Source organism: Macaca fascicularis, chromosome 1, assembly GCF_037993035.2.
Source record: "Macaca fascicularis isolate 582-1 chromosome 1, T2T-MFA8v1.1".
In the NCBI taxonomy this organism is placed as follows: domain Eukaryota; kingdom Metazoa; phylum Chordata; class Mammalia; order Primates; family Cercopithecidae; genus Macaca; species Macaca fascicularis.
This window is the reverse complement of record NC_088375.1, coordinates 536,824-549,355: the sequence shown is the minus strand read 5'-3', so window position 1 is coordinate 549,355 and position 12,532 is coordinate 536,824. Positions and strand designations below refer to the sequence as shown.

Genomic DNA, 12,532 nt, shown 5'->3' with positions numbered 1-12,532 from the left:
TCAGAAAAGGAAAGAATATTTGCTTAACTCAAATCAGTATTTGAATTTGACAGTCTGATCTCATCATATATTCCCTGAAAAAGCAGAAGAAAAGCTTTCCATTTGTACTAAAACTCAGATACTCAGGACACAGTCTTAGACCAGGATTTCTCCTTATTTTTTCCATCTTGAGTTTCCAAACCTCTGACATAGGGAATTTGACTTTGTCTTCAGTTGAGTCAATGGTACTGTGAGAGGAAGATGCCTTGAAAGATGGAGTCAATAAACACAAACTTCACTGTCACTGAATTTGTGTTCCTGGGGTTGTCCTCTGAACCAAAGATGCAGCTGATTCTTTTTATTATGTTCTTGTTCTTCTATTTATCAACTATGGCTGGAAATGTTATAATCATCATTATTATCCAGATGGAACCTTGCCTCCAAACTCCCATGTACTTCTTCCTCACTAATTTATCCTTTCTGGATATTTGCTACACATCCACCAATGTCCCCCAAATGCTGTCCAACTTGGTGGGGAAAAGGAACACCATCCCATTCTCCAGCTGCGCTACTCAGATGTACTTCTCCCTCTCCTTTGGAATGATTGAGTGTGTCCTCCTTGGTGTCATGGCTTATGACAGATATGTAGCCATTTGTCATCCTCTTCATTATACTTTCATTATGGACCAAAACACCTGCATTCAATTGGCAGTCATTTCTTGGTCCAGTAGCTTCCTGAGTTCCATGGTTATCAATGTTCTCATGTTGAGCTTGCCCTACTGTGGGCCTAATATCCTGAATCACTTTTTCTGTGAGGTACCTTCTGTCCTGAGTCTGGCTTGCACCGACACCTCATTCACGGAGCTAGTTGTTTTTATCTTCAGTATCATCATTGTCTTCATCCCTTTCCTCCTCATTACGGTTTCCTATGTCCGGATCCTTCAATCTCTTCTCAGGATGCGGTCAGCCTCTGGGCGGTATAAGGCATTATCCACTTGTACCTCCCATTTGACAGTGGTGACCTTATTTTATGGGACTGCCATCTTCATGTACATGAGACCCCAGTCGAGGTCCTCCTGGGCTGGCAGCAAGATCATTGCCGTTTTCTACACGGTGATCACACCTATGCTTAACCCCTTGATTTACAGCTTGAGGAACCAAGATGTGAAAGGAGCTTTAAGGAGAGCTATTGCAAAGCGGAGGACGTGACAGCTGTTAATGAGACACTAACCTTCACTCTTAATCTAACATAATTACCTTCTGATTATGAAGTGAGAGTGTGAAAAATAGCTTAGACAGTCAACATCTGCCTTGCCATTTATAAAAGGCACATAAATCCAGGTGTAAACTCAGCAGAAAAAAACGTTTCCTCCAAGCACACGGCAGGGCTTTAAGGTGTCCAAACAACTCCCTTCATTGCGCTACTGCTCTTGTGTTACTCACTGAAAAAGAAAAGAAAAGAAAACAAAACCAAACACCTGTTTCTTTAAAGTCACAGACCATCTGACATTAATTTTTTGAAATTTTATCAGTGAGGTGAAATGTTTTTCTCTGTGCTGGAGAATCTAAGTCACTTTGATGCAGAGGAGAAATCTCAATTTCCAACTCAGGTGCAGAAATTCAGATTAAAGATTTTTTAATGCAACAGTCCGCATCTATGTTAATTTTGTAGTTTCCAGGAAAAGAGGACCCCCACATCTACTTTTTGGTTTGGACTTATCATTGTTCCCTTTACGTATCCTACTTGGTAATATTCTATCAAAATATTGCTTCATTTGAATTTCACCTAAACTCCTTTCTTCCCACAAATCCTGTGATAGCTCTATTTCTTCCTAGGTTTGAAGAAACAGTCCATGGTTCCCCTGATGTGTGTTCCCTATCTTTGAAATGGGTCAGAAACATCTTGTTTATGTATAAGTTAGTTCCTGGTGACCTTAGACTAATTGTGTGTATAGGAGGATGGCAATGATCAGAAGCAGAAGATTTGGTCAAATGTTAATTAACACATTAAAGGATTCATTTATTCATTAGTAGCCTATTATTGCATGACTATGTAATATAATGTTAAACAGAATAGAAATGTGTTTTTTCCTCAAAGCATATATATGTCATGTACTTATTATCTATGTTATATACATTATACATAAAGTGACAAATTTTGATAGCTGTAATAAAGAAATAATGTTCAAGAAGCAGTGATAGGCAATAGGCAGGATGTCCTCCTCTGACGAGGTTACATGCAAGGACCAGAAAGAGATAAAAGAGAAAGATTGAGGTCTTTCTTAGTAAAGAGTTGTTGGACCAAAACTGGAGGTGTAAAATCGTGTGCTCCCTTTGAGGGAATCAGTCAGAGCATTGGAGGTGTGGCTGGGGAAGCAGCTGCTAGCCCATGCAAAGCTGAGGGACTGTGGACAGCGTAGGGGCTTATTCTTAGTAAAATGTAAGCATTCTGAAGAAGAGCGATACAGCACAACTAATGTTTTCGTGAGATTTTTCTGTGTGATGTGTGCTGGACATTAAGTAGCAGCACATGTTTGTGAAAAAGAGCGTTTCCAGTGTTTTTATGCTTTTCAGCCAGTATGTTTAAGGAAAATTATTCTTTGAATTAAGAGTAGCTAAATATAATTTAGTATTAATAAAATTAATAAACTATTAATATTAATATTTAATTAAATATGGTCTGTGATTTACACATTATTAAATTAGAGACAAACTCTAAAAGTTTCTTACTGGTTTATTCAATAATGTGGAGTAAAAATTTTTTTAAAGTTCATCTTTCAGATATATCCAACAACTAAAATGAAACAATTTTTTTCTAAATAAACATAAAGATCATATATAAACAGTAAATAAGATATGTCTAATTGCACAGGTAGATTAGACATCACTGACTTAAAATTAAAAATATTTAAACAGCTAAAAGCAAAATCACTAACCAAATAGTCATTCTTTACACAGTAGTTATTTTTTCTTTGTTGTTGCTTTTTATATTCACCTTGCTTTATGGATGACTTTGGTATATTTTGTATTTGATTAATACATAAAGTAGGAATAGAAATACATAGTTTAACAAATTTCCTTTAGAATAATTTATTAAAAGTAACATTTATAATTCTCTCAGACATTATCAAATAAACAAGCATGCTTAGCAGTTAACTTTATAATTCAGAAACATAATATTTTATTAATTTTAAAAAACACAAAATATCTAAATGTATATTCAATTAAAACATTTCTTTTTTGATCCACAATATTATTAGTCCCTCTTACCTCTTGAAGTCTAAAACTGAATGAATCAAAAATGCAGAAAGCACTGCAAAACCCTTCTCATAAGGGCGCTTAGCCTTTATAAATACATAAAACAAGTGGAAGTAAAGATTTGCTTTTTAGCAATTCATTATTTACAACAATTCCTTGACTTCATTTATTCTTTTTTTTTTTTTATTTCTATAGGTTATTGGGACATGGGGGGGTGTTTGGTTTCATGAGTAAGTTCTTTAGTGGTGACTTGTGAGATTTTGGTGCACCCACCACCCGAGCAGTATACGCTGCACCCTATTTGTTGTCTTTTATCCCTCACCCCCTTCCCACCCTTTACCCTGAGTCCCCAAAGTCCATTGTGTCATTCTTATACTTTTGCCTCCTCATAGCTTAGCTCCCATAATGATGTTTGGTTTTTCATTCCTGAGTTAGTTCACTTAGAATAATAGTCTCCAATCTCATCCAGGTCACTGTGAATGCCATTAATTCATTTCTTTTTATAGCTGAGTAGTATTAAATCATATCACAGTTTCTTTTTTTTTTTTTTTATTTTTTTTTTTATTATTATACTTTAAGTTGTAGGGTACATGTGCATAACGTGCAGGTTTGTTACATATGTATACTTGTGCCATGTTGCTGTGCTGCACCCATCAACTCATCGTTTACATCAGGTATAACTCCCAATGCAATCCCTCCCCCCTCCCCCCTCCCCATGATAGGCCCCGGTGTGTGATGTTCCCCTTCCTGAGTCCAAGTGATCTCATTGTTCAGTTCCCACCTATGAGTGAGAACATGTGGTGTTTGGTTTTCTGTTCTTGTGATAGTTTGCTAAGGAGGATGGTTTCCAGCTGCATCCATGTCCCTACAAAGGATGCAAACTCATCCTTTTTGATGGCTGCATAGTATTCCATGGTGTATATGTGCCACATTTTCTTAATCCAATCTGTCACTGATGGACATTTGGGTTGATTCCAAGTCTTTGCTATTGTGAATAGTGCTGCAATAAACATACGTGTGCATGTGTCTTTATAGCAGCATAATTTATAATCCTTTGGGTATATACCCAGTAATGGGATGGCTGGGTCATATGGTACATCTAGTTCTAGATCCTTGAGGAATCGCCATACTGTTTTCCATAATGGTTGAACTAGTTTACAATCCCACCAACAGTGTAAAAGTGTTCCTATTTCTCCACATCCTCTCCAGCACCTGTTGTCTCCTGACTTTTTAATGATCGCCATTCTAACTGGTGTGAGATGGTATCTCATTGTGGTTTTGATTTGCATTTCTCTGATGGCCAGTGATGATGAGCATTTTTTCTTTATTCGCCCGTTGATTGGTGAGCATTTGAGTTGGTTCCAGATTTTTCCAATTGCGAATCGTGCTGCTATAAACATGTGAGTGCAAGTATCTTTTTCATATAATGACTTCTTTTCCGCTGGGTAGATGCTCAGTGGTGGGATTGCTGGATAAAATGGTAGTTCTATTTTTAGTTATTTAAGGAATCTCCACACTGCTTTCCATAGTGGTTGTACTAGTTTACATTCCCACCAGCACTGTAGAAGTGTTTCCTGTTCACCATATCCAGAGCAACATCTATTTTTTTGATTTTGATTTTTTTTTTTTTTTTTTGATTATAGCAATCCCAAGAGCACAGGACTTGGTGAAAACGGGAATCCATTCATTCATCTTTGACCAGTGTGTTTGTCGTCAGTAATTTAAAGTTGGGTGAACTAAGACAAATAATGCAATCTGGATAGCCTGTTTCCTATCCTATGTCTTGTCTAGACTTCAATCAAAGTTTCCACCTTGCCTATGTTTGTTTCTTTTGACATAAAAAGAAAATAAGATATTTTAAAGATATTAACTGGTAATTCTATATGATATATATTACAATCATTGTTAGAAAAAAGAACAATTGTCCTTTTTTTTGTTTTGGTTTTGTGATGGAGTCTCACTCTGTCATCCCAGCTGGAGTGCAGTGGCAGTATCTTGGCTCCCTGCCAGCTCCGCCTCCCGGGTTCATGCCGTTCTCCTGCCTCAGCCTCCTGAGTAGCTGGGACTACAGGTGCCCGGCTGATTTTTTGTATTTTTAGTAGAGACGGGTTTTACCATGTTAACCAGGACGGTCTCGATCTCCTGATCTCTTGATCCACCTGCCTCGGCCTCCCAAAGTGCTGGGATTACAGGCGTGAGCCACTGCGCCTGGCCAAGAACAATTGATTTTAAGATTAACACAAAGAATGGTGAACTAAACAATTACTGGTCCTTCACAACCTTCACAACCATCCAAATGTTCAATTGGATGATTTTCTCTCTACGTTTGTTTAGGACTAGAGCAATTGAGAACAACATAGCAAGAAAATAAACTAGCATTTAAAAATAAAATCTAGAATAAACAAAATAATTGGAGAATAGACTTGTCATAAACTACATTTTTTTCAGTGCTTGATCAGTGTTACTGTTTATTATTAGACTGTATTTAAAATGAGAATAATGAAAGCATAATTGCATGGTTCTAATTTAGCTATGAATATGGGAAATAAGTTCTTTTCTAATTGACTTCAGTTCCCTCATTTAAAAAATGAGACTGTCCTTAGATTTTATATCTATCTATCTATCTATCTATCTATCTATCTATCTATCTATCTTTCTATCTGACATCATCATGTCTATTGTCCTTGAAAATAGATTTACTATAAACTGTCAAAATTTCTTCTGAGATAGCTTTTTCATTTTCACTTTTTGGACCTGGCTGTTTAATTTTAAGAATAATGCAACATTGGAAGGTTTTAATGTCATCACTTTTGGTACAGAGGATATGATAAACACTACTATCATAGATTCTGTTACCATTTTTCCTAATGGTTGTCTTTTTCTTAACTTGAAAAGATTTAATTAGTACCACAATTACAAAGTGGTGTGAGGTTTATAAAATGTTAAGAAGGACTTTGTTTCATAGTGAAACTAACTATGCCTAATCAATATCACTCTTTCAGCAAATACAGAACCTGATATGATTCTTAGATATCAGCTCTTATTTTGCCTCTTTCTTTCTACCTATTCATGTTATAATGGCCTTTCTAGTCCTTTTGACCTTGCTAAGATTTAGCTCTCCATAGTCATAGGCAAATGTGACTTTTTCAACAAGTGTGTCATAATACAATCTTGTGTGAATCCTGACTGATTAATCAAATCACTAGACTGAAGAATCCATACATCCAGCCCTTTATAGAAGTTTCCTAAACTTGTTCCCCAATGCTAACCATTGTAACCACTTTCTACAGTGCAAGATATTTCTCTATGCTATAAAATATTGGAGTAAGAATCAGGAGAAATTATAGTTCTGATTCCAGTTCCACTACTTATAAGCTAAAAGCACATTGACATGGCATTTAAACTTTCATAACTCCAGTGTCATCATTGTAAGAAATAAGGCTACTAACACTGTCCTATGAATCTTAGGGAGCTCATACATATCTCCAGTACATTTTCTAAACCCAGAGTTGGATCTAGGTTTCAGTAGCTCTTCTCTAGCCCAGCAAGGTATGGTCATTCATTTGTTCAATGAACATTGGCTGCCCACTTAATATGTCCCAGGACATATTGCTAGGGAAGCAGGAGCCTATGGGAGCTAGAGTGACACCATTTTAAAATCAATTCCATCTTAAAACTAGCAAGGCACATTCCTTACTAGTCATGACCCAAGGTCCTAAGATTTTCACAGCTAAGGAAGTAGCTTGGTAATGCCTCTGAGGACAAACTCCTACAACAACAGAAAGTCCAGATGTCCCAATACCTGTAACAATACATGTTTTCAGAATAATTGTAGCTATAGTCACTGTTAAAGTCACACTGAACTAAGTATAACAGGACATTTTTCCGTGTGCATGATTTTCTTATGCTAATCCTTAAGCTCCAGACTCCACTAACCCACCTGGAAAACGCTTACCTACTTGGATTTGCCAGCCTGATGGCTGTGTGGCCGCACTATTTTCCCAAAGGTTGCTCTAATAATGGATATGTGACAGAAATCTCTGCTCTCAAAGGATAAACTCCCATGTCTTTAAATTGATGCCTGATTATTAAGCTACATTCCACCTTCAACACTTCCACTGGGCACCCAACCCAAATAGCCTCATTCCATTGTTTCCAGCCTCTTTGCCTTCATTCATGTGTTTCTTCCCTCTGATATTTTCTATCTCATTTGCTTTCCTCTTTCCTTGTTTCAAAGACAATCCAAATTCCCTCTCCTCCCTAAAGCCTCTAATCTAATGCTCCCTTGGGAGAGGATATCTTTTAGTATGAGCTATTACAGAAGTTTGTGATTCGTTTTTGGCATTTACTATTATTTTTCCTGTGATACAAGGTATTTGATCTATTTTATCTCCCTACAAATGCAAACTCCATGAGTGATACAAGGTATTTGATCTATTTTATCTCCCTACAAATGCAAACTCCATGAGATCAGGTATATATCTTATACTGTCCACCAAGTCTTAAGCACAGATTGCTTAGAAAATTCTCACCTGAGGCCACAGAGTTCAAGAATAGAGAATGCAGAATTGAATCTCAGCTATATCTCATTCTGACATCTCTGTTCTTAACCATTTCTGCATAAATTTTGCTTTCACAACTCCCAGTACAGTGGTTACCACCTCTTGGTTGGTTTGAGAAAACCTCAATTCATATGATTTTGCAGCATACAGTAGAGAATATGATTGGCATGTTTACCTTTGTTTGATTTTATTACTGGAAAAAGTTGTTAATCTGTGAAAGAGAAGTCGGGCTTTTTAAAACACAAAATATTTATTGACTTCTTATTTGGGCAAACATATATGGTAGATAAGGTATAAATAATAGTTCTTATTTTACTGATGAAGAGACTGTGGTACAGTGATTAAGGGTTTTGAGACAATTATTGGTGGGACTGGGGCTAAGACCAAGATTTTCCAACTTCTATCCATTTTTACCTTGCCATTATATATTTCTGTGAATATTTCTACCACTAACTACATGGAAAACAAAACACTTACTGTCCTTATTTTATTATATCACATTGATGGCATAATTATGAATACTTAACATATAAATGAAGGAAAATACAAGGAATTCATGTTTATTAAATGTTGTTTTATGTAACAAATACTTTTTAGAGATTGCAGCTTATCTTTTGTAAAATGCTAAAAGATAAGTATTATTATTCCCACTTGGTGTGTGAAGAAACTGAGGCTTAAAGAGATCAAGTAACTTGCCCATGGTCACACAGCTGGAAAACAGCAGAACTTATGGAAGGCTCCTGTATAAATAGTCCAAAACCTGCATGTTTGCCAGTAGTAAGTGGAAAGTGCAGCCTTGGATTGATTTTTTTTTTCTATCTCTTCATGTTGGCAAATTTGTTGACCTATCTGAGCTTTAGTTTTATCCTCTTTAAAATTAGGGCAATGCCTAGCTTATTTCACTTAACGTGATGATCTCCACTTCCATCCATGTTGTTGCAAATGACTGGATCTCATTCTTTTTTTTTTATGGATGAATAGTAAATAGAAAAAGAATGAATAAGACCTATTATTCAATAGCACAATAGGGTGACTAGAGTCAATAATAACGTAATTGTATATTTTAAAATAAAGAATGTAATTGGGTTATTTGTAACTCAAAGGATAAATGCTCGAGGGGATGGATACGCCATTCATGACGTGCTTATTTCACATTGTATACCTGTATCAAAACATCTCATGTACGCCATAAATACGTACACCTACTATGTACCCACAAAAATTAAAAATAAATAAAATATTAAAATAGTTTAAAATGAGGGTAATATCTGTTTCAAATGATTATTGTATGAATTTAATAAGATTTAGAGTGGTTTGTTTATTGTGTGAGTACAGGAAATGAGAAAAGGTAGCCCTGCAGCCACAAGGTCACTGATCAAAGATTTAGCAATGGGATTCCAAGATTCCTGATTCTAAGGCAACTGCTCTATCAATTATAACATGTACTTGGTTTATAGTTAATGGTATAGGAAAGCTCTTTTTTCTTATATTTCACAGAGCATACCTGATTTTCACAATGGTGAAAAAAAGAAACTGAAGGCTAGATCTGGACTGTTTCTGAACCATCAACTCTATATCTGTGCGTTAGCTACAGGTGGTTCTTTCCCCAAAATAAGTTGTGATATGACTAATTTTAAACTAGATCAATTACAACTTGTGTACAGATAAACCCCAGTGAGTCCTAGGTTTTTTATCTTAAAAACTCTTCAGTGCCTTTCATGATGAATATGGCAGCTCTACACTTTAAAGGAACCATTGTGTTCCCCTGACTTTTAACTGTTGCACTGGAGGAAGGGTTGAAATAGAACGATGATTGATTATAAGTATTCAAAACTGTTATGATGACAATTTCAGCACATCTGGGGAAATGTTAGCTTTTCCAAGATCTCAATCTGCCGCTGATACCTGGCATTCTTGTTTTCAGTTGAGTATTTTGTAGCCTTTAGAACATGTGAATAAAAATTATATAATTTTTTCTTGTCAGTCATTCACACATCAGGGTTAATGAGACTGTTCTTTGAAAAGGGCCTGGGGATGCTGGTGGAGGGCATGGAGGGCATGGAGACCCACAGCACCCAAGGGAAGTGGGGGTCTAATTAAGATACAAGACAGGACTAATTTTAGATGGGAACAGGCAAGCTAATTTTGTAGACATTACAGTCTTGCTAAAATTAGCTTTAGAGATTGCACCCAACTTTATCTTTGAGTCCCAGAGTTCTTGGATTTTCTGAGGGCCAAGAAGATGTCAATATATAAAGTTGACAAAACTTGGATGCCTACTCCCTTTTAACATTAGGCAGAGAAGGTCAAAGAAATCCCGTGGTTATTAGTTGAACACAACCACTTAACCCACTAAAGGGAAAGCTGAGGACAGAAAAAGAAGACAATTTTATTCCTTAATTACAGCTAGTTACCAGCAGAACTTAAATCCCCGCTCTTATCCTTGGACTTTGCAGAGTTACTGATTTAGTTACTGGCGGCAGCAGATTCAGAGAGACAATACAATCACTGAAAGCACAGCAAACTCCTTGTTGGCAAAAAAAAAAGCCTTGTGTTTATACCCTCTAGAACCTGGCATACATAACACTTAAAATATTTTGCTAAATATATGAATGGATAGATCTCAGATTGGGTTAAATTGTCCCTCACACCAACCCCATTCTCCGTGTTTTTAACTACATTTTCTCTGACTTCTTTTGAGAGTAAAAAAAAAATTCAACATTTGGACCTGGCATTCCTCATGACCCCAGGAAAAAAAAAAAAATGCTTCAGAGTGATTGGTTATTTCTTTCTCCTGTTGAGTCCTGTCCCAATTTCTAACTAATATGTAAACCGGCATTGAATAAGAAATGAATGCATCTTGCCCAGTATGTCTTTCAAAAATACTAATTTAGCTTATATTTCTTTCAGATTGTAGAGTTAAGGATTAGAGTCCACCCTTCAGAACTTAATATTCACTTAGCAAGGAGATGGTAACTTGGGTGGTGTTTATCAAACAATTATTTGCATTTTCTATCTCCTTCCACTACTATTATTTACCTATGACAGAAACAGATTTTCATTTTGTGTTATTATTGAGGGTTTTTCGAATTAGTATTTTGAAAGCAGCTTTCACATCTTTGTTCCGCAAACTGTAGATCAAGGGATTCAACATGGGGATGATAATCGTGTGGAACACAGAGGCCCACTTCTCTTGGTCCAGAGAGCAGCTGGATGTTGGCCTCAGGTACATAAACAGGACTGGGCCATAGAAGAGGGTGATGCCAGTAAGGTGAGACCCACAGGTGGAGAAAGCCTTAAGGCGGCCTTCGGCTGAACGCATTCTGATGATTGCAACAAGGATAAAGGTATAGGAGATGAAGATGAGGATGGTGCTGAATTCAATGAAGCCACACAGATTGAAGAGCAAGATCTCACTGATGCAGGTGTCTGAACAAGAGAGGGCCAAGAGTGGTGGGATTTCGCAGAAGAAATGATTGATGATATTGGAACCACAGTAACTCAGGCTGAAGATGAGGGTAGTGTGGGCTACTAAACTTACTAGACCAGCCAGGTAAGAGCCCAGCATAAGAGCCAAGCAGACCCGCTTGGACATGAGGGTGCTATAGCGGAGGGGTTGACAGATAGCCACAAAACGATCATAGGCCATGGCTGCCAGGACATAGCACTCAGCATCCACAAAACCTACAAAGAAAGCAAACTGGGTGGCACAGCTGGAGAAGGAGATAACTTTGTGCTTTGTTAGGAAGCCAGCCAGCATCCCGGGGGCAATGGCTGAGGAGTAGCCCAGGTCAACAAAGGAGAGGTTGCAGAGGAAAAAATACATGGGTGTGTGAAGCTGAGTGTCTGTTATAATCAGGATAATCATACCAACATCAGGTATAACTCCCAATGCAATCCCTCCCCCCTCCCCCTTCCCCATGATAGGCCCCGGTGTGTGATGTTCCCCTTCCCAAGTCCAAGTGATCTCATTGTTCAGTTCCCACCTATGAGTGAGAACATGCGGTGGTTGGTTTTCCGTTCTTGTGATAGTTTGCTAAGAATGATGGTTTCCAGCTGCATCCATGTCCCTACAAAGGACACAAACTCATCCTTTTTTATGGCTACATAGTATTCCATGGTGTATATGCACGTTATGCACATGTACCCTAGAACTTAAAGTACAATAATAAAAAATAATTAAAAAAATAAAAAATAAAAATAAAAAAGACTTTCATGATTAAAAAAAAAAAAATCATACCAACATTCCCCACTACATTAACCAGGTAAACTATGAGGAAAACCACGAAGAAGATGATCTGCATCTGAGGGTCCTGGGTGATGCCCATGAAGATAAACTCAGTCACCACTGAGTGGTTTTCTGTATCCATTGCTTCAAGGTTGTATGTGCCTGGATTTAGTTTGCTGATGGATGTAGTAAATTTCCTGTCACTGAAAATATTCAAACTAAAGATGAACAATCATATGCCAGATACATATATATATATATATATATATATATATATATATATATATATGTAGTGTATGTGTGTATACATATAGTTCTACAGTAAATGAAGGCTTTGTTTAGGATAATTCGTAAAAATCTTTCCAGTAATTAGATTCTACGACCGATAGAATAACCCAAATGCTTTGTTAAAAGTGGTGATGTGTCCTCTCCATGTGCCCATTCACAACAGAAGGAAGTGTTAACTTCTTGGGAATGGCAACTTCTGCTTCTCCAATGACCTTGG

At 37.0% G+C, this 12,532-nt stretch overlaps 2 protein-coding genes across 2 annotated transcripts; one reads left to right on the top strand and one right to left on the bottom strand.

Annotated features, from left to right (window-relative positions):
* The first annotated feature begins 252 nt into the window (after window positions 1-252).
* LOC102123963 (olfactory receptor 10A7-like) lies at window positions 253-1,188 on the top strand. Its single transcript, XM_005539534.3, has one exon. It carries the CDS (start codon window positions 253-255, stop codon window positions 1,186-1,188), a length of 936 nt encoding a protein of 311 aa, XP_005539591.3.
* Window positions 1,189-10,857: 9,669 nt separating this feature from the next.
* On the bottom strand, window positions 10,858-12,169 carry LOC123572821 (olfactory receptor 5AR1-like). The gene is made up of 2 exons (XM_045390375.2): window positions 12,040-12,169; window positions 10,858-11,684 (listed from the first exon to the last, which is right to left on the bottom strand). Exons 1-2 carry the CDS (start codon window positions 12,167-12,169, stop codon window positions 10,858-10,860), a joined length of 957 nt encoding a protein of 318 aa, XP_045246310.2.
* Window positions 12,170-12,532: the final 363 nt, after the last annotated feature.